Source organism: Zootoca vivipara, chromosome 8 (assembly GCF_965207765.1).
Source record: "Zootoca vivipara chromosome 8, rZooViv2.hap1.1, whole genome shotgun sequence".
NCBI classification, from domain to species: Eukaryota; Metazoa; Chordata; class Lepidosauria; order Squamata; family Lacertidae; genus Zootoca; species Zootoca vivipara.
The window spans coordinates 3,039,752-3,059,526 of NC_142591.1; the positions used below are offsets into that span (position 1 = coordinate 3,039,752).

The window sequence follows — 19,775 nt, forward strand, 5'->3', positions numbered from 1 at the left end:
TTCTGGACTTGCCTGATTTCTTCCTTTCCAGTAAGCTGCAGATACAGTGGTGCCTTGCTAGACGAATTTAATTCGTTCCACGGGTCTTTTCTTATAATGAAAAATTTGTCTAGCGAATCCCATAGGAATGCATTCAATTTTTTTTTTGCCCATAGGAACACATTAATTGAATTTCAATGCATTCCTATGGGAAACCGCGATTCGCTAGACGAATTTTTCGTAAAACGAATTCGTCTAGCGAGGCAACCTCCGCTAGAAAAAAACCTTTCGTTAAGCGGAAATTTCGTTAAGCAGGGCATTCGTTAAACGAGGCACCACTGTAATGGAATGGCAGCATTTCTCTCTTGTGTATTAACCTCATGTTCTAGTTCGTGTGAAGTAAATACAGATTTGACAAAGATTACTTTTAACTTGCATAAATTGCAATTCAGCCCCTTTTCTGTATAGACTGTGGCAGCCTGGAATACAGTGAAGTCCGCTGAACAACTCTTGCATTTTAGATGTACTTGAATCAAGTATTACATGACTTTGATATAATGTCCGTCCCCCCCCCCCCTCTAGGAATGGGAGATGAAAAACGGAACATAAAGAAGTAAAATCTTCACTAGCTTGGTATGGCTCAAGATGGACTGAAGATTTACCTGCACCATGATATAAAGGGTTTGTCAATCCTGTTCAGTTAGTGGTCATTTAATGGCCCAAGAAGAGGGCCATCTTGAATGTGTCATTTTTGTTATTGTGACACTTCTTCCGGAAATAACATAATATAAAAGGAACATTTTAAATGGTTACGTAGATGGATTAGGTTAAACTAGCAATTGTGTTGGACGGAATTTGAGATTGGCATGTTTCAGTACTCATTTGAAATAGTTTTAGATAGCTTTAATCATTTGGTACAAAATCAGATGTCGGCTCTCTGTAGAAGTTGCTGGATAAATGTGGGGATTCTCAACTCTGTGGCATTCATTCAGTTCTTACAACGTTTTTAAAGTAGGAGACTGAAAAATTGTAGCTGCTGCGGAAGTCGTGCACCTGCTGTTTTCCATGGTGATTAGAGACCAAAAAGGATAACACAACTGAAATATTACCTTGGTACTAGTGTAGAAAGGCTCCTTCCAGCTGTACTAGAAAGAGCTTCCATAGTTTTTAAACGTTATTTTTGAAGATGTTTTTATTTTCTTCAAATGTTTTTAGATAGATTCCCCACTCCCACAAAAACCCAATAGAAATGGATGCCACTTCACACAAAGTAATCAGGATCAATAACTCTCTACTTCAAATTCCCCTCCAGCGTTAAAGTTGTTTTGAGGAGGATATATAGGAAGAAAAAAAAGGAACAACTAAAGAACAACTAATGTATCGTTGCGTTCAGAAACATTCCAAGGAAAAAAATCTGATTTTTAAAAAACGTAGCATCCCCCCCCTTTTAAAATAATGCCACTTTTCTCTCATTGCTAAAAGGTAAAATTCTTTCAACCGCCAATGAATGTTTACAACAAACCATTTTTTAATTGTTATCCTTAAGCACCTCTTACCGTCAGTGATCTCTGCTTAGAAGATGGTATGTGTCCCTGTATTTTTTAAAGAAAACAATTTAATGTTTATTTTTCTAAGTTTATATGAAGTTTCTTTTCCCTGCTGTAGCATCTTGGCTAAAAGCATGAGCCAAGAGGTTTGCAGCTGAAAACCCACTTCAGCTGTGAACTTGCTAGGTGGCCATAGGCAAGCTGCAGTGTCTTTGCCTCACCACCCAATCTGCAATATGGGGATAATAATAATAATAATAATAATAATAATAATAATAATAATAATAATAATAATAAATGATAACGATACTGGCCTATCTTGCAGGGTTGTTGCAAATAATGTATGTGAAATGCTTCAAACACTTGAAAAGTGGAATATAAATGATCATATTTGTGTGATCTTATGAAAACACACAGCTGCTGTGCTTAGGGGTTGCTACAATGTCTTCCCCTCTTCAGGCATATTGTGTAAGTCAGCTGGGTAGCAGCATCCACCCTTGGGTGCTCGACTGGCAGGTGCTTCTTGCTCCTTTTCTGTTTCTTTCCTCAGAACAGACAGAAGAGACCACGATAGGGAGGTTCACGGTGTGATCCTAACCACGTCGACTCAGAAGTAAGCCCTATTCAATTCAGGTAGGCTTACTCCCCAGTAAGTAGGGTTAGGGTTCCAGCCTTAGTTAGAAGAGATGTGTCTGCTCCCCGAATTCTTTTTTTGCATCTTTCTGTAAGCAGGCGGTCCTTACAGGGAGAGCGTCTCTTTATCCCTTCTATGGAGCTGAGTTCAGGTCAAGCTACAAGATCACCAGGACACACTCTCTCTACCGCCCTGCTGCAACACTGACTGAGCAGGCTGCTCTTCTGACCTACCTGCCACTTTGGGGGTGCTCAACTAAGAGCCAGAGCAGGAACAGTCCCTCCCCAAATGACAGGTTTACCATCCTGCCCTCCACCTGCAACTCAAGGGTTCCATGCCAAGTAGGAGACAAAGCTTAATTCAGAACGCAAGCAACAGAGTTTTAATTTTATGTATGTATGCATTTTATTTTAATAAGATAAGTAGGGAGGGGGGGAACTACTCAGGAGAGGTGGCATCAATCCTCTTTTGAGTCTTCTATCCCAGCAATATCCTTCCACCTAAGATCAGGTAGGCCCACCAGAGACTTTCCAGAAAGGGAGATCGGACCCAAAGTGAAAGTTTCAGCCACCATACAGAAACTGAGGGTAGGGAAAGTCAGGTCGAAGGCGAATGGCACCTTCTGGATGAGTGCTGTGTTACAGATAAATGTAACACAGCATTTTTATGTTTGGTTTTATGCTGTTTTATTTACTGTGCTTTACAAAGCTAATTATGGCCCCCCGTGGGCCATAGGATGCCAACCGAGATCCCTCCTGGTTGGTGGAAAGAGAGAGCTTTGATCCTAAAGGGTGATCTGATGTTGGAGTTCCCCTCTGTGCTGTCATAACAATTTCCATGGCAAAAGGATCCACAGCCTCCCAGCTCCTCTGACGTCCCCAAACCAGGGAGAAAATTATGTCAGCCCATCAGTTCATTCCATTTAATTTCCAATGGGAGGGAAATTGTGTTTAAAAAAGGAAGGCCAGAGGTGGGGGACGGGACACCCTTACGTTCACCCTCCCTGTTGGCAGGATCCCTCCAGAACATGGAAGAAGGTGGATAAACTGGCTGTTTTCCCCACCCAAGCCTTAAGACTGCAGCTTGAAATGTGGTATATACTGCATAGTAGAAGCAGGAATTAAAGCAAACTCATACAGTCCAGAAGAATGTGTAAACTTTTAATCAAGACTAGCTCGTATTATATGCTGAAATGCTCAGATCTTCCTCTGGTGCTAAAATGACATCATAGTTGGAGACGACAATCCACAAATGGGGTGCTATAAATTCAAATGTCATCTCCCCCCCCTCCCCGCTGGCCACCACCTACCCAACTTTAATCGGCAGGGGCTTATGGAGGAGGGCCTCAAGTTTGGACAGGCTGGTGTGTTGAAAGGTGGCCCTTTTACACAGTTCTGCCCTCCATCTGCATGCTTTCCATCAAAGGAAGGATTTAAATTCCCATGAAAACTCCCAACATGTTACTCAGGCTCCTGTGTTCCTAACCTAATCATCCACACACTGACCAGGTTTGGATTCCTGCTCTGTGAAGCTTTGCAGCACTGTCTTTGTTCAGAATGATTAGAGCCAGATCTGAGTACAGGACCATTTGTTTTGCTACATATATATTGAATATGCTGCTGGTGTCAATAGGCACCACTGTGCGTATTTTGTTTCCTGCATATGTGACTGGAAAGGCAATCTGTTGTCACAGTCCCTTGGTGCCCTACTGACCAGCTGGCTTGGATTGTCTGCCTGTGGAGGGGGAAGCAAACAAAATATCCCCAGAAAGCCCATGCTTTGCTTTCATGCTTTGCACATGCAAAGGAATTTGTATAAGAACAGCCTCCGCTAGTGTCATGAATGGATGGGGTTGAGTAAACCCTCTATATGCCTCACTTGTTGCAAATGGGTCACGTAATAAGCTTCTTGTTAAGTTCTGAAGCATGTAGGGAGGATAAAATGCTCCCTGAAGGGGGTTAATTTAACCTGAGGACCTGCAGTTTTATGCAGTGGCAACCACTGCCCACCTCTCCCAATCCATGTTCCTTTTCCCTTTAGTTGTCTGGCCTCTATGGCAGTTTGGCTTTACAGACTGTGGTGTGCAGAAAGGTCATCTATATCCCACAAAATGTCCCATGCAAGGAAGTGTATTCAAAAGTTATTTTATTTAGGCAAATTATTTTAAACTAATTTATTTGTATATTTCATTAAATGTTTAATTTATAGATGTACATATTTATGATATATGCTAGACCTTAGATCAGCACGTTTAATAAGGAAGCAACTTCTGTCGCTGTCCCTTTTAAACAGATCACAGAGCACAATAACTAGAATAAATTACCAGATATGTGCAATTTTATTTTTCCCTTTTGAATCTTGCTTTGAGCAGAGTGTGTATTCTAAATTTCAGTTGCTGCATCTTCGTATCCCCACCCCCACCCCCGGTTGGTAAATTTCACCAACCTCAGGCCCAAGACGGACGTGCATAGCTTGACGAGGGAGCATGCTCTTCAAGGACAGGTACATAAGTGAATGAATGAAATGAAGGAACATCAGTTACCTCCTGTTCCCAGTGAAAGTAGGCTCAACGGAGTTCTGATTGGCTAACCCTTTTGACAAGCACAAAGTTACCTCCTCATCTGAAATAGCAGAATACTAATTGACTGGTTAGTGTGGCCGTCAAAAAGCAGGTGTCCCTTTAAGAAGGCATAAAAATGCATATCTAAAAATTCTTAAGATGTGCAGAGGACTTTTTAAGAAAACACAAAAGCCTTCCCAAATAGCAGGGTGTGAATGGGAGGACAGGAACAGCGAGGAAGAAGCTTCCCTGTCTTGGGCCTGAGAGGGAAATGAGTCCCTGTGTAGTTACACCATTAGAGGAAAACCTTTCAACAGATTGAGGGTTTGTGTATATTGCCCTTAATGCAGAAGGTGGGGGGTTTGTTTGGTATGCTGACTGCAGGAACCATTTTTGTAACCGTAGGCCTATTATTGAACTTCTTCTCCACGAGAGTTAGTACTTTTCAAAAAACAAGGCATTGTAAAAGGATTGGGATGCCTCCTTCTGATGTTCCAGCTGTTATTTGGTTTTTGTCTTGGAAGTGCCAGGTATATACAAATAATGTACAGTATGGATTTATACAGATAAAACAAAAAAGCAGAAACAAACCAAAACAGAAAGAACCTCTAAATAGACCATATCAAATGCTGTGAAATATACTCCACCCCTTTCTCAGTGTGTATGATTGTGTGTGCGCAAGCGCAGCTCTGAATGGCCAGGAAGGCCTCTTGATGTGCTTCCAGGTGAGCTTGGGTAGGAGGCTTCCTTGTGCAACCTTCTAGATAAACCAGTTACGAGCATTGTGTCATGCTCTGCTGTGACTTAGAAAAACAGAATCCAGGATAAGTTTGCAGATTGGAGAGAGATCTACGCCTCACCTGCTTCCCCCCCCCCATTCCCATCATGCATTTCACACAGGCCTTTAGCAAAGGTTTTTTTTACTAATGATCAAGAATTGCTTTAAGAAAGTGGTTTTGTACACTGCATTTCTATGTTGGTGAGGACATTTTACTGATCTAGTATTCCAAAATAAAGTATGAATCAGGAACTGTTTTTTATTTTTGTTATGGAAGTTGTAATTTATGTCATTGGATGGGGATGTGGGTCTACTTTTTAAATACAGTATCAGGTTATAATTTGGGGAGCAAGAGTTTGCAAAAAATATTTTTTTTAATGTATTAATAATTCTGTATCAGTCTTCCATTACAGTGGTGCCTCGCAAGATGAAATTAATTCATTCTGCGAGTTGCTTTGTCTTGTGATAATTTCGTCTTGCGAAGCGCGGTTTGCTGCGGCAAAAAAAAAAAAAAAACCGCCAAAAAAAATCGTCTTGCGAAGCATGGCCATGGAAAACTTCGTCTTGTGAGTCACCAAAAACATCGCAAAACACTTTCGTCTTGCGAGCTTTTCGTTGCGTGAGGCATTCGTCTTGCGAGGTACTACTGTCTTACCAAACCTACCAATGGATCTGAGTTGTTTGACTTAAAAGAATACTCTTGTATTAAGAATGTAATTATTTTTATGATTGTATTTTCAAAGACAAAATCATATTTAAAGTTTTCCATGAAGAAGTAACACTAAAGCAAGGGGATTTTTTTTGTGAGCTGTTATTATGTTTTCATATCTCCTATGTTTTATTTCATTGTATTTTACATTTCATTCTCCTTAATTTCTCAGTGTTGGTATGGCTGCTGTTAGTTATGAAATGCTGGGTCAGAAGAACCTTGGCTAGCAAGAGCAATCACTATCTTCTGAGAAAGACAATAGAAATTTGTAGAAGCCCAAATTGAAAGGAGAAAGGGGCCACAAGAAATGCAGGCCTGCCTTGTTTTAGTTTTTTACCTTTCTGTCCCAGAAAATAATATGACAGGCACCTAACTGGTGTAACACATTAATTGACATTATTAATAAAGATACCCTGTGAAAACTCAGCCTTTGTATCTTAACTGTTTGCTTTTCTGATCTGTTGCATGACAGCTTTTGGGTGATGTCTTGAAGGTGCTGGGAAGTTATTTCTGTCTCTGGGTTACACTGCCAACTTTAGATTGGTTTAGAATCGTGGGGAAAACACAATAACACGTTTCCTATGCCTTCCTCTACCTGAACATACCTCCAGCATGCGGGTGCCACAAGGTTAAGTTTGTTTCCGGTGATAAGAGTGGAAAACTTTCAGTGTCCAGAGTGTGCTTTGCTATCACCATCTTTAGCATAGAAGCAATTCCCTCTGGACCCCCTCCTCCAGTTTCCATGCCCCACCCTGCTCAGCGTTCCTTGTGGCTGCAGAATGTGAGACGCAGGATGTGATGGCAGTGATCCAATGGCAATTCTACACAGCTTTTTTTCTTGGGGTACTCATAGAATCATAGAATCATAGAGTTGGAAGAGACCACAAGGGTCATCGAGTCCAACCCCCTGCCAAGCAGGAAACACCATCAAAGCATTCTTGACATATGCCTGTCAAGCCTCTGCTTAAAGACCTCCAAAGAAGGAGACTCCACCACACTCCTTGGCAGCAAATTCCACTGTCGAACAGCTCTTACTGTCAGGAAGTTCTTCCTAATGTTTAGGTGGAATCTTCTTTCTTGTAGCTTGAATCCATTGCTCCGTGTCCGCTTCTCTGGAGCAGCAGAAAACAACCTTTCTCCCTCCTCCATATGACATCCTTTCATATATTTGAACATGGCTATCATATTACCCCTTAACCTTCTCTTCTCCAGGCTAAACATACCCAGCTCCCTAAGCCGTTCCTCATAAGGCATCGTTTCCAGGCCTTTGACCAAGGCTGGCACCATTTTTCTAGAAGAAAAGCACTGAATTTACCTCATGGGATGGCTGTGTCCTCATCATAGGACTCTAGGCAGAAGCAAAGAATTGTGTGAAGTAGGCTGGGCTTCGCCAGTTTTTTCTTCCTGCCTGGCGCAGCAGTTCATTCCTCCTGGCTCTCCTTTTTCATCAGATAAGCCTATTTTGTTTCGTCTCATTTTCAGTTTAATTTCCTTCCCTGTCATTTCCTCTAGATTCCTGTCTTTAGAAAACAAAAGCAAAAAACCGCCAACTCTCCCTAAAACCCATTCCTGCTTTCTTTCTGCATTATTTTCTTTAACCCTGTTTTTAGGTGATTGTTGCCGTTCTGAAAATCCTGAGCGCCTGTGAGAATGAGCTGGGAGCCCTTTCCCTGTGGGTTCCTCCAATAGCAGCTCGCCACCCCCTCCACAGCCACTAGCTAGCCCTTTCTCCATTGTGACTGGCAACACTCCTGGTTCGTGGTATGGCAGATAGAGTGGGGCCTCTACATTTATAATTTTACCCCCTAGATGGGTGTTTGCGTGTAACTGAGGCAGTTAGTGGACTTTGCCTATTCCTCCTCCCGGTCCACGGTGTAGCAAACAGAGTTGAGAGCTTATAATTTGCAATCAAGGGCTGTGGCTCTGTCTGTCTGTCTGTGGAGCCCCTAACCCATTCACCTCCATAGGTGACGATGAGAATGAGGATTTTCCAATGGTGATGATAGGAGGGAAGAATTTATGCAGGATGCACCTTTTCCCATGAGGCTGTTTCAGGAGGCTAGTGCCCCCACCGTGAAAGGTAAGATAATGCACGTCATAGAATCATAGAGTTGGAAGAGACCACAAGGGCCATCCAGTCCAACCCCCTGCCAAGCAGGAAACACCTTCAAAGCATTCTTGACATATGCCTGTCAAGCCTCTGCTTAAAGACCTCCAAAGAAGGAGACTCCACCACACTCCTTGGCAGCAAATTCCACTGCTGAACAGCTCTTACTGTTAGGAAGTTCTTCCTAATGTTTAGGTGGAATCTTCTTTCTTGTTGTTTGAATCCATTGCTCCGTGTCCGCTTCTCTGGAGCAGCAGAAAACAACCTTTCTCCCTCCTGTATATGACATCCTTTTATATATTTGAACATGGCTATCATATCACCCCTTAACCTTCTCTTCTCCAGGCTAAACATGCCCAGCTCCCTAAGCCTCATAAGGCATCGTTTCCAGGCCTTTGACCATTTTGGTTGCCCTCCTCTGGACACGTTCCAGCTTGTCAGCATCCTTCTTGAACTGTGGTGCCCAGAACTGGACACAGTACTCCAGGTGAGGTCTGACCAGAGTAGAATACATCTTAGAATTAACTGCTCAACCTGACAAATCAGCCACTGAACCAGAGAGTGATGTGTATTTGTTAACTACTGGTAATAGCCGTATCCCATCCAACTTCATGTTGGTTCCCTCAGTGCTTAAGGCAAGTAGTTAAATCTGAGCTTGATGCACCTCTGCACTCTAAAAAAAATACTGCCTTAGCTGACAAACTATATGACTTGAATCCTGAATTCATGGCATATAGTCTTCTCCTATAGACAGACCAGTTTTAAATCTGTCCTTGCAATACCTGGTCCCCAAGGAAGGAAATGCTCAACTTTGGGACACTACTGGTAGAATTGAATTTGCCCATGATGCAGCAGCCCTCTGTATGAGAGTGCCTGCGTAGCATCCTCCTCATGTGCCCGAGCATATATTGTTTGGTTTGAGGATCTGTTGCAATCTCTTCCCCAATATCCAGCTCGACAGCAAATGCTCCATGGGCTTCATGCAGTTTGCAGCTAGAGCAATGGCACCCCAGGTAGCTGTAGATGCCCTCTGTGGTTGAAATCCTGGAATGCTGATGTTACTTCTAAAGTAAACCTTTCCACTGAACCTTTTTCAGGAGGTCAGCTTTTTGGAGAAGCGGCATTGATAAATGTCTTTATAGAATCAAACGATGAGAAAAAAATCTTGCTGACCCAAAGAGATGACAAGCGCCCAACCAGACGTTTCTTCCTTTCAATCCTTTCGCTCCCAGAATAGGCAAAGGGACGTCGGGTTCAGACCCCAATCCTTTAGACATCGCTTACAAGGCAGACAAGGGTTTCATCACTTTCCAACTTTTCCCAGTACCAAAGCCACAAAACAGCAAACCCAATGACGGGTCTGTGTCCTGGGTGCGGGGGCCCTGGTTGTTTCCCTCCTCGCCTGGCAGACGTCGGTATCCAATTGCTGGGTTTCAGAAATTATTTCATAGAATTCATTTCCCCCCCCCCAACATTTCATTCCCTCGCCCTTGCCAAGAAACAAGTACGTTTGGACTTGTGTTCGCCATCTGTCTGTGGAAGCTAGAGCGCCTGTTCCCTCAGATCAGCATTTTTTGTGGTTTCTACTCCATATTTTTTGTTGTGCTAAAAAGAGATCACAAAAAATGGCATCCTATTCTCAATTTACGCTTCCTCAACTGTTATGTGGCTTACAAAAGATTCAGAATGGAATCTCATAACTCAATCTGAGAGTCCTTACACCACAGATTCCATATCGAGTATCAATCTCTAAGACACATACTGTCACTTCTCACTCCATCCAACGCATCAACAATATCTTCGATTCGCCCTAGGTGACCATCAGTTTCACCTCGTCTCCAACAATTTTCTCCAAAGTAATGCGCTTGTGGCACAGCACACCTCCGCCTCCAGGGGGTCCATATTTTTCTCATTGGCTCCAGCATCCCTACTCCCAAATCTGCACTTCAGGTAAGACCAAATTGTTCTTTCTACATAGTATAGCCAGAATATGGCCAGTTCTGATCGATGCAAAGCAACGACCAAATTCAGCCTCATATTATTACTGTCATGGTATATGTTCCATCCTAGCAATTGTGCATAGAAAGGTTATAAATGCCTCTGCATGTACTCTGACTCGGAGCCTTAACTTTACCCCTTCAAAAATAAAGACAAACTCAATAGAAGGTCAAACAACTTTTAATAAAGGAAATTTTGTGGTACAGTTTCTCAGAACAAATGCAAATTTGCTGTGGGATGCAGCAATTTATCTGCTTACATATTTTGATGTAGATGTGCCAAGCCATTCTGACTGCTCATCGTTTTATACATATAATTTTGGAGAAATCAAATTAATTCCTCACTTGTAGTTATAGCTAAGACTCCAGGTGGGCAGCAAGAATTAACGAAATGAAGCCAACTGCACATAGCTGCCAAGTTTTCCCTTTTCTCGCGAGGAAGCCTATTCAGCATAAGGGAAAATCCCTTTAAAAAAGGGATAACTTGGCAGCTATGCAACTGCAATGTACACATCTCTCTCTTGCCAAAGCCCAAAGTGTACACACACAGTGGATGAAATCCAGAGCACACTAGGTGTGTCTCAGTCCCATTGGAACCACCAGAATGAAAACACAAGACAGTTAAATCTCCACTTTAGCCACACCTTACTTTGGCAGGATTGCTTCACTGTTCCAAAAATGTTCTCGGGGCAGATTTCTGACAAGCCTTCAGGGGGTGGGGTAGGAAATTCCATCAACATGAAGCAGCTATTGCCTCTCTTTCGTGCCTTGATGTTTGTAGGTAGTGCACAGATGGAATCTTTTACAGAGATGCCTCTTGAGGAAAGACAATAGCACAGCAAGAAAGAAGCTTGTGATCATTAAAGAGGCCTGTGCAGGCTTTTGGCCAGCATTAGTATGTGAGGGGGAAAGACAAATCTCACTTTCTCCCTCCCCCGCCTTATATTGGGTTATTTCAGACTAAAATGTTGGGGAGGCAGGAGTCCTAGGGGAGAAACCCACCCTTTGCTTCCCTGCCAATAATGAACCACAACTTTTTATAGCAGTTCTGGGACACAGGTCCCACACTCACAACACCAGGACCTCACAAACTACTAAAAATATACGTTCTAGATGTTGTAATGCAGGGCTGAAAGAAAACTCACAGGGTGCTAATGGGAGTGACCCCCTTAATCCAGGTTCCTGGTGCCTACATGCTCAAAGATTGGAGGTTACCAGCTGACAATGAAACAATGAGCCAGTTTACACAGCATGTTAAACCATAGTTAATGGTTTACAATGAATGGAGAGATCTCTGCTCTTTCACTCACCTAGTTTGAGTGGGAGCAACCAAGCACACTCCCTAGTTCAGTGTTGGGTCTGAAATGCAGACTGAGCAAAACCACAATTCACAAGCCAATAATGAACCTATGGTTTGGATGTGATGCTAATCACCTTTTGTTGCAATCATAGGCCTAGAGGGGAGGAAGGATGCCTGAGCCTTCTGTGAGTTAACAGTAAGCCATCAACTACGAGTGAATGTGGAGCCATAACGCACCGTTGGCCTTCATCCCTCAAGTACCTGCTACACATTGCCTTTGAACGATGATTGAAACTGGGCTAGATTCAGGTAGGTAGCCATATTGGTCTGACGCAGTTGAAACATATAAAAAAATTGTCCAGTGTAATAAAAATTTTAAGGTCTTATATATATAATGTTCATAAATGTACCAAGCGAACACGTACATAAATATATAAACCACATGTCTGAAGCAGCACAGGAAGACAGTCCTGAAACCATTTTGACTCCCAAACTGACCAAATGTTTCTCTGCAAGGAGGGAGGGGGTGAGGGAACCTTCCCATTGTCTCAGGAATTAAGTAATTACCATCTCAAAGAAATGGCCAGACTACCAGGAAAGGCAATCAGATAAGGCATTATCAGATAACCTGGCAGACAGGAAAAACAACAACATTCAAATTTCTGTTGTAGGCCGCCTTGTCTGTGATGTAGGTATGATGTACCAGTATCTGGGGGGTGGTCTTGGGCTACACCTCTTCTGTGATGTATGTATGATGCATGGAGGGGTGGTCTTGAGCTCCAGGGCAAGGAATTTCAAAATGGTTTGTGGTCCTCCTCCTCTCTCCTGCCTGTTGCAACAACTTTAATCAAGATCAGGCTTACTAGCTGCTTTGCTTCTCAATATTCTCTGGTTGGCCTCTGTTATTTTCTCCTACCGATGGAGAACCTACAAAGGACTCTATAAGGGCTCTTGTGTACCCCATAAGGGAATAAGGGCATGTTTTGTTTACAACACCAGTAGCATCTTAAAGGTAAAGGGACCCCTGACCATTAGGTCCAGTTGTGACCAACTCTGGGGTTGCGGTACTCATCTCGCTCTATTGGCCGAGGGAGCCGGCGTACAGCTTCCTGGTCATGTGGCCAGCATGACTAAGCTGCTTCTGGCGAATCAGAGCAGCACACGGAAATGGTGTTTACCTTCCCGCTGTAGTGGTACCTATTTATCTACTTGCACTTTGATGTGCTTTCGAACTGCTAGGTTGGCAGGAGCTGGGACCGAGCAATGGGAGCTCACCCCGTCACGGGAATTCGAACCGCCGACCTTCTGATCAGCAAGCCCTAGGCTCTGTGGTTTAACCCACAGCGCCACCCACATCCCTATCTTAGAGACCAACTAAGTTTGTTCTTGATATGAGCTTTCGTGTGTATGCACACTTCTTCAGGTACACTGAAACAGAAGTCACCAGACCCTTATATATAGTGGGAGGGTGGGGTGGGGTTTTCCTCAGAAGGGTAGTAGGAGATGGGTGATTGACTCAATGGGTATGGTAAACCTGTTGACGACTGTTAATGACTGCAATTAGTCCTACAGGAAAAAGCAAGGCATAGTATGCAGGTGATTAGCATATGGAATGAGACAGGAATCTAATATCTCTATTCAGACCAGGTCTCTCCATAGTTTTCAGTTTAGTGATAAGTTGTAATTCAGCAACTTCTCTTGCAAGTCTGTTTCTGAAATTCTTTTGTAATAAGAATTGAAACTGGGCTAGAAAAGCAGAATGAGGCAAATCCTAAGCAGTCTGACGTGCACCTCAGTTTACAAATTAATGGGTTTGGTCATTTAATTTTGATAATTTAATAGCCCCACTCTTCAGGCCAGGGGCTTCCTGGATGTCTTCTGTATTTCAGAGAATCATAGAATTGTAGAGTTGAAAGGGACCACGAGAATCATCCAATGCAGGAATCTTTTGTAAAACATGGAGCTTCAATCCACAACCCTGAGATTAAAGAGTCTTATGCTCTACCCACTGAGCTATCCCAGAAGACTTTTCAAAAGCAACAAAATACATATGATAGCACATATCAAATAGGAGTAGATCATGCCCTCCAAGTGTCCTAATTTCCCAGGGACAGTCCTGGAATTTGGAAAGCCATTCCAGCTTCTGATTTGATCCTGGAATGCCCCTATTTTCCCCACCAGTGGTGCTTGCCACCAGGCACGGTGCTATATGGCTTTTTGCGCCCTAGGCTAAATCACCTTCTGCCACCTCCCCCCGGCACATGTGTCATGACGCGTGCGTCGTGCATCATGACGCATGCGTCATGACGCGTGCACAACGCCGCTGCGTTGGAGGGGACGCTGTGAGCTCTTCAGCGAGCGAGCGTTGGCGTCAGCAGCAACAGCGCCCATAGCTGAAGGCTTCAGCTACGGGCGCTGCTGCCGCCACCGCCACCACTCGCTCGTTGCTCCCGGCGCTGGTGGCAGCATGGGCGGCCGGCCGGCGGGCTGGCTCGACAGCGCCCCCTGCATTTCGGCGCCCTAGGCCAAGGCCTAGTTTGCCTAAATGGAGGCGCCGGCCCTGCTTGCCACTAAGCTTAAGGAGCAGGAGGAGTTGGCACTTGTCCCGAGCGTCTGCTCCAAGGGAGCATCCCGTTGCTCCTCCAGGGCTGCTGTTGCCAGTCGCCTCCCAGGGCAGCTTGTAGAGGCTGCTGGAAAGTGGGAGAGGAGGAGAGACGTCTGGCACACCTGAGGGCAGGGTCGCCCAGGACAGCATGAAAGGGAGCAGAACAAAGTGCATGGAGTCTGGATTTATTTATTTTAATGCTTTGTGCATCCAAATCTAATCTTTCTAAAATGTATTTATTGATGTGTGTTTTTCTTTTTGTAAACATACCAAAGAATAAAATAAAATAGTGATTAAGAGGGTTTCTCAGAATGGTGGAGGGCTTGAGTGCTGTGTCCTGTTGGTGAAGAGGTGGCGACAGGAAATGCTCTGTGGGTGGGGGCACGAAAATGGGGGTCGAGGAGGGTCGGTTGGGGGGGGGCGGAGTGAGAAATGTCCCTATCTGCATCTGAAGAATGCTGGAAGGTGTGAAATAGGCAATGAACACCACACAGGTGATGTTTTGCAGATTTTAGAGATGTTTTGAAGCAGCAAAGGCTGTCTTGTTTGTTGGTGCATAGCTTTTTTTCAAAAGGATGTTAATGGATAAATACTTAGCTTGGTTCTTGCTCCGAAGTATTTAGACAGGGCTACGAAACTTGATAGAAACACAGACATCCAAGTCCACCTGTCCATAAAAATCAAAACTTTCTAATGGGGGTGATCTGAAAGCCTGTCTTCTTGTTATGTATTTTAATGTACAAAATACATGGCACATGGCAACACACACGCCCCCTTTCTCCATTTCAATAATGTTTTCTATTTATTGGTAGTGTTCTGGAAAGAATCTCCAGGTGTAGTTCATTCTTGCTGCAATAACCACCTATTTCCCCTTAGTCATCAGAGAAGGTACATTCCAGTCAAAGCATCTCTAACTCCCATTGTTTTCCATAAAGACTGAACTAATATGCCAATGTCTCCCACTGAAATCAGTGGAAATTTAAAATAATTAATCTCCACTGAATTTGCACCAATTGGTAATTTGATCAATTATATTAATTTGATTGTACTTAATTGCCTTCCCACAAGCTTTTTAGTCATTTAATTTAAGATGGATTCGTTTCCCCTTTCAAAATGTCAATTTTCATCATAACTGTCACAGTGGCCGGAGTGGACTACTTCAGAGTAACGACGCTACGCAGCTCTGCATTTTATTCTTTTATTGGTGCTGCGTATTTACAGTGCTCAAGTCAATGCTATTTACACGGAGCGATGTTGTCAGTCGGTTTCAGAACCTCCTAATGGCTTTTGGCGCGTCTTTCTCCAACACAAAAGCTTTGGCAGACCCATCCTCTTGCCCCTCCTCTTCCTGCGTAATTCTGGAGTTGGGGGGATGGGTCTTCCCCCCTTACTTGCCCCTTCCTGTCCCACCTGGGACCCTGGCTCCTCTACCTTGCCTGAGCCTCGGACACGACTTCCTGCTTCCCCACTGGAATCGGAACTCTCCCTGCTTTCCCCTTTGCTCGGGGACGGGCTTGAACTCAGGAGGGGAGGGACTTCGCGATATCCCCTGTCCCTCACATCCACCCCCCTCCCAAGCTCTCCTTCACCCCTCCCCAGGCCCCCCCCATGTGTCGGTGACGACTGGAAGCCTAAAAACTCGGTGCTCTCCGAGCCCGTTGGTGTGAACACCTCCCCCCAGTCCTGCGAGCCCCCCCCTTCCGCCTGGGAGGACGGGAATCCCAAAAAGTCCGTGGCGTCAGAGCTGGTGGGGGTAAAAATGTTTTGCCAATCTGCTCCTTCCTCTGACTGGGTGGATCTTGGCGACACCCATACCTCATCCTCTGGTTCCTCAAACTCCGCTTCCCAGCGCCATGGTGAGCTGTTCTCCCGTGCCTCCTCCTCCTCCCCCTCCCTTTCCATGTGCCAGGGCTTGGGTCTGTGGGGAAAGAGGGCGTGAAATTCTTCCACCAAGAATTCCTCCTGTATCTGAGTGGCGGGAACCCAGTCATTCTGGGACGGTGGAGCATCCTCCCATGCCATGAGGTACTCCAGGCCCCCCACCCCCCACCTTGAATCCAGGATGGCCGTGGCCTCATTGAGTTGCTCCCTGCTTTCCCTCTCCCCCCCTCCCTCGGGGGTTTGTTCGCTGTCTCTGAGCCTGCTGCTTTCCCTGTACGGCGACAGCAGCGATCTATGAAACACTGGATGCACCCTCATGTCCTCTGGCAGTGCCAGCCTGTATGCCACCGGGTTGACCTGTTGCGTGACCGTGAAGGGGCCCAGCCATTTGGGTGCCAGCTTTTTGCACCTCCCTCTGGTGGGAAGGCCCTCCGAGGACAACCACACCTTGTCCCCCACCCTGATGACCTCCCCTTGTCGCCTGTGGCGATCTGCCCCCTTTTTGTACGCTTCCTTGGCCCTCTCCAAGTGTTCTCTGAGCTGCTGGTGCACCGTCTCCAGTTCCTCTGCCCAATCCTCAGCCTGTGGGCCCTCCTCCTCCTCCTCCCTCTCCCTCTCTGGGAAAGATCTGAGGTCGCGCCCGTAATTGGCCTTAAAGGGCGACACCCCTGTGGAGACGTGCACTGCATTGTTGTAGGCAAATTCTGCTAGTGGCAAGCGATCCACCCAGTCCGTTTGCCGCTGGCTGACGTAGCATCTCAGGTACTGCTGCAGAATGGCGTTGACCCTCTCCGCTTGTCCGTTGGTCTGCGGGTGTCTAGCCGTCGACAAGCTGACCTCCACCTGCAGGAGGTTCATGAGCCGCCGCCAGAACCTGGAAACAAATTGGCGGCCACGATCCGAAATAACCCTTAAAGGTAATCCATGCAGTCTGAAAATGTGATCAACAAACAGTTTGGCTGTCTCTTCTGCCGAGACTGCCCTGGCACACGGTATAAAGTGACACATTTTGGACATGAGGTCCACCACCACCAACACTGCAGTCTTACCCCTGGACGAAGGCAGATCTGTGATGAAGTCCATGGACACCACTTCCCACGGCCTGTGTGGTGTGGCTAAGGGCTCCAGCAACCCTGGTGGCGCTGCTCTGACCACCTTCGCCCGCTGGCAGGTGGTACAGCCCCTTACATAGTCTCGAACATCTTCCCTCACCCCTGGCCACCAGAAGTGTCTCATGACTAGGTGAGTGGTCTTGTCCCTTCCAAAATGCCCCGCTGTAGGGTTGTCGTGCATCTGCTTGAGGACCGTACGTCGAAGCTGGGTGGTGGGTAGGTACAGCGCACCCTTGTAGAAAAGCAGCCCTCTGCGTTCTGCAAAGTCTTTTGCCTGCTCCCTCCCCCCTCTCAGTTCTCTGAAGATGCGGTTGGCAAATTCATCCGCTGCCGTCAGTGCTGTGAGTTCTGCCTCGCTCACCACTGCTGCTCCGCAGGACCATGCCGACGGGGGGAAAATGTGCCTTGGGGCTGGTGGCGCCTCCTCCTCCATGTACTCTGGCTTGCGGGAGAGGGCATCCGCCCTGACATTCTGCTCTCCTGGGATGTAGTGTATGGAGAAGTTGAAGTTCGAGAAGAACTCCGCCCACCGTATCTGCCGCTGGTTGAGCACCCTGGCAGTTCTCCAGAACTCCAGGTTCTTGTGGTCTGTGCACACCTGGATGGGGTGCTTGGCGCCCACCAGGAAGTGTCTCCAGTGCTGGAACGCCGCGTGGATCGCAAGAAGTTCCCGATCAAAAACTGTGTAGTTTCGCTCGGGCTGGGTCAACTTCCTGGAGAAGAAGGCACAGGGTCTCCACTCTCTGTTGGCGTCCAGTTGCAACAAAATGGCGCCCACAGCCTTATCAGAAGCATCTGTTTCAATGCGTAGGGGCGCGTCCTGAACCACGTGGAACAGGTTCTGGTCTGAGGCGAACACCCTCTTGAGGCTTTCGAACGCTGCTTGCGCCTCTGGTGTCCACCTGAACTTCTGCTTGCCTCTCAGGCAGTCAGTGATGGGAGCCGTAACTCGAGAGAAGTTCTTGATGAACTTCCTGTAGAAGTTGGCAAAGCCTAGTAGGCGTTGGGCATCTTTGCGCGTCCTGGGGCTGTGCCAGTCCAGGATGGTCTGCACCTTGTCCTTGTCCATTGCCAGCCCCTTGTCTGACAGCTTGTAGCCCAGGAAGTCCACCTCCTTGGTGTGAAACTTGCACTTCTCCAGCTTCACATACAGGTGGTTCTCCTTCAGGCGCTGTAACACCTCCCTGACGTCCTTCACGTGCTGCACTGGGTCGTTGGAGTAAATAAGGATGTCATCCAGAAAGACCAAGCATTTCCTGAAGAGTAGGGACCCCAGGACGTGGTGCATGAAGGCCTGGAAGCATGCTGAGCCCCCTTGCAACCCGAAGGGCATCACCAGATATTCAAAAGAGCCCAGAGGCGTGAACATCGTGGTTTTCCACTCATCGCCTTCCCGGATCCTGATCAAGTTGTACGCCCCCCTCAGGTCTAGCTTGGTGAAAATCTTGCCTCTGCGTGCCGCTGTCAGGAGATCATCCACTCTGGGCATGGGGAAAGCCACTGGCTCTGTCACCGAATTCAGCCGTCTAAAATCCACCACAAGACGGCGCTGTTGCGTGTCTTTCTTGTCCACCCAGAAGACCGGGCTGCCCCCTGCTGCCTTGCTTTCTCTGATGAACCCCCGCTTGAGGTTCTTGTCGATAAAAGCGCGCAGATCCTCCAGTTCCTGGTCTGACATGGCGTACAGCTTGGCTGGGGGTATAGTTGCCCCAGGCACCAGGTTGATCTGGCAGTCAAAAGGCCTGTGTGGGGGCAGGTGGTCGGACTCCGCTTCACTGAAGACCTCCTGCAGGTCCCAGTATGGTTTGGGTATCGCCTCACCCCCTTTGACGTGCATGGTGGCCACCGTGGCTATCGGAGGCCCCTCCCCTGGTTGGTGCTGCATGCAATGTTCCAGGCAAAAGTCCGATCCAAAAGTGATGCATCTCTGATGCCAACTTATGGAGGGGTCGTGGCGCGCCAGCCAGCTCATGCCCAAAACGATTGGGGGGTCTGAGATGGTGGTGACGTTGAATGCCAGTGTCTCTGAGTGCCGTCCAACCGTCATTCTCATGGGGGGGGTTTGATGAGTGATGGCCCCTCCCAGCAGCTCTCTGCCGTCAATGGTTGCCACGTGCAGAGGAAAATCCAGCTGCAGAAGCTGGATCTGGTGCTCTTCTGCAAAGTTTCTCGAGAAGAAGTTGGCTGAGGCACCACTGTCAATTAGGGCGAGGACCGTCAATGGATAGCCATTTGGGAGCGTGAGCGTCACTTCTAGAACCACTCCTGCTCTGGGAGGGGTGGGCTGGCTCTGCTCCTCTCTGTGCGGGTGGGTGGGCTGGGGCTGTTGTCTGCTGACTGTGCCTGGCTGCCGCCCCTTGTCTCCTGCAGCCAGGCTTTCCCGTTTCCCTGCTGTGGTGCTGCGTCAGTGGGGGAGGGCACAACCGTTCCCGCCTTTCCTTGCCACTCCCTGCGATGTGGGCAGTCTCTGACGAGATGCTGGGGGGAGTTGCAGAGAAAGCAATTCCCACCCCTTCCCTCCTTGCGTCTTGGCGCCGCTGGGGTTTGAAAAGCCCGCGCTCGCGCG

The 19,775-nt window shown here is 46.6% G+C and overlaps 1 protein-coding gene across 12 annotated transcripts in view; it reads left to right on the forward strand.

Moving 5' to 3' along the window:
- Nucleotides 1–6,633, forward strand: part of AFAP1 (actin filament associated protein 1) — a 54,691-nt gene extending 48,058 nt beyond the window's left edge. For 7 of the 12 annotated variants that reach the window (XM_035103424.3, XM_035103432.3, XM_035103428.3 and 4 more), the window contains one exon: nt 562–1,524. In XM_035103424.3, coding sequence (XP_034959315.2) covers nt 562–588 — 27 coding nt within the window. In that variant the 3' untranslated portion in view covers nt 589–1,524. Of the gene's footprint in view, nt 1–561 lie in introns of all 12 variants that reach the window. The other 5 variants (XR_015951595.1, XR_015951596.1, XM_035103433.3 and 2 more) reach the window with 3 other exon arrangements.
- The last annotated feature ends 13,142 nt before the right edge of the window (nt 6,634–19,775 follow it).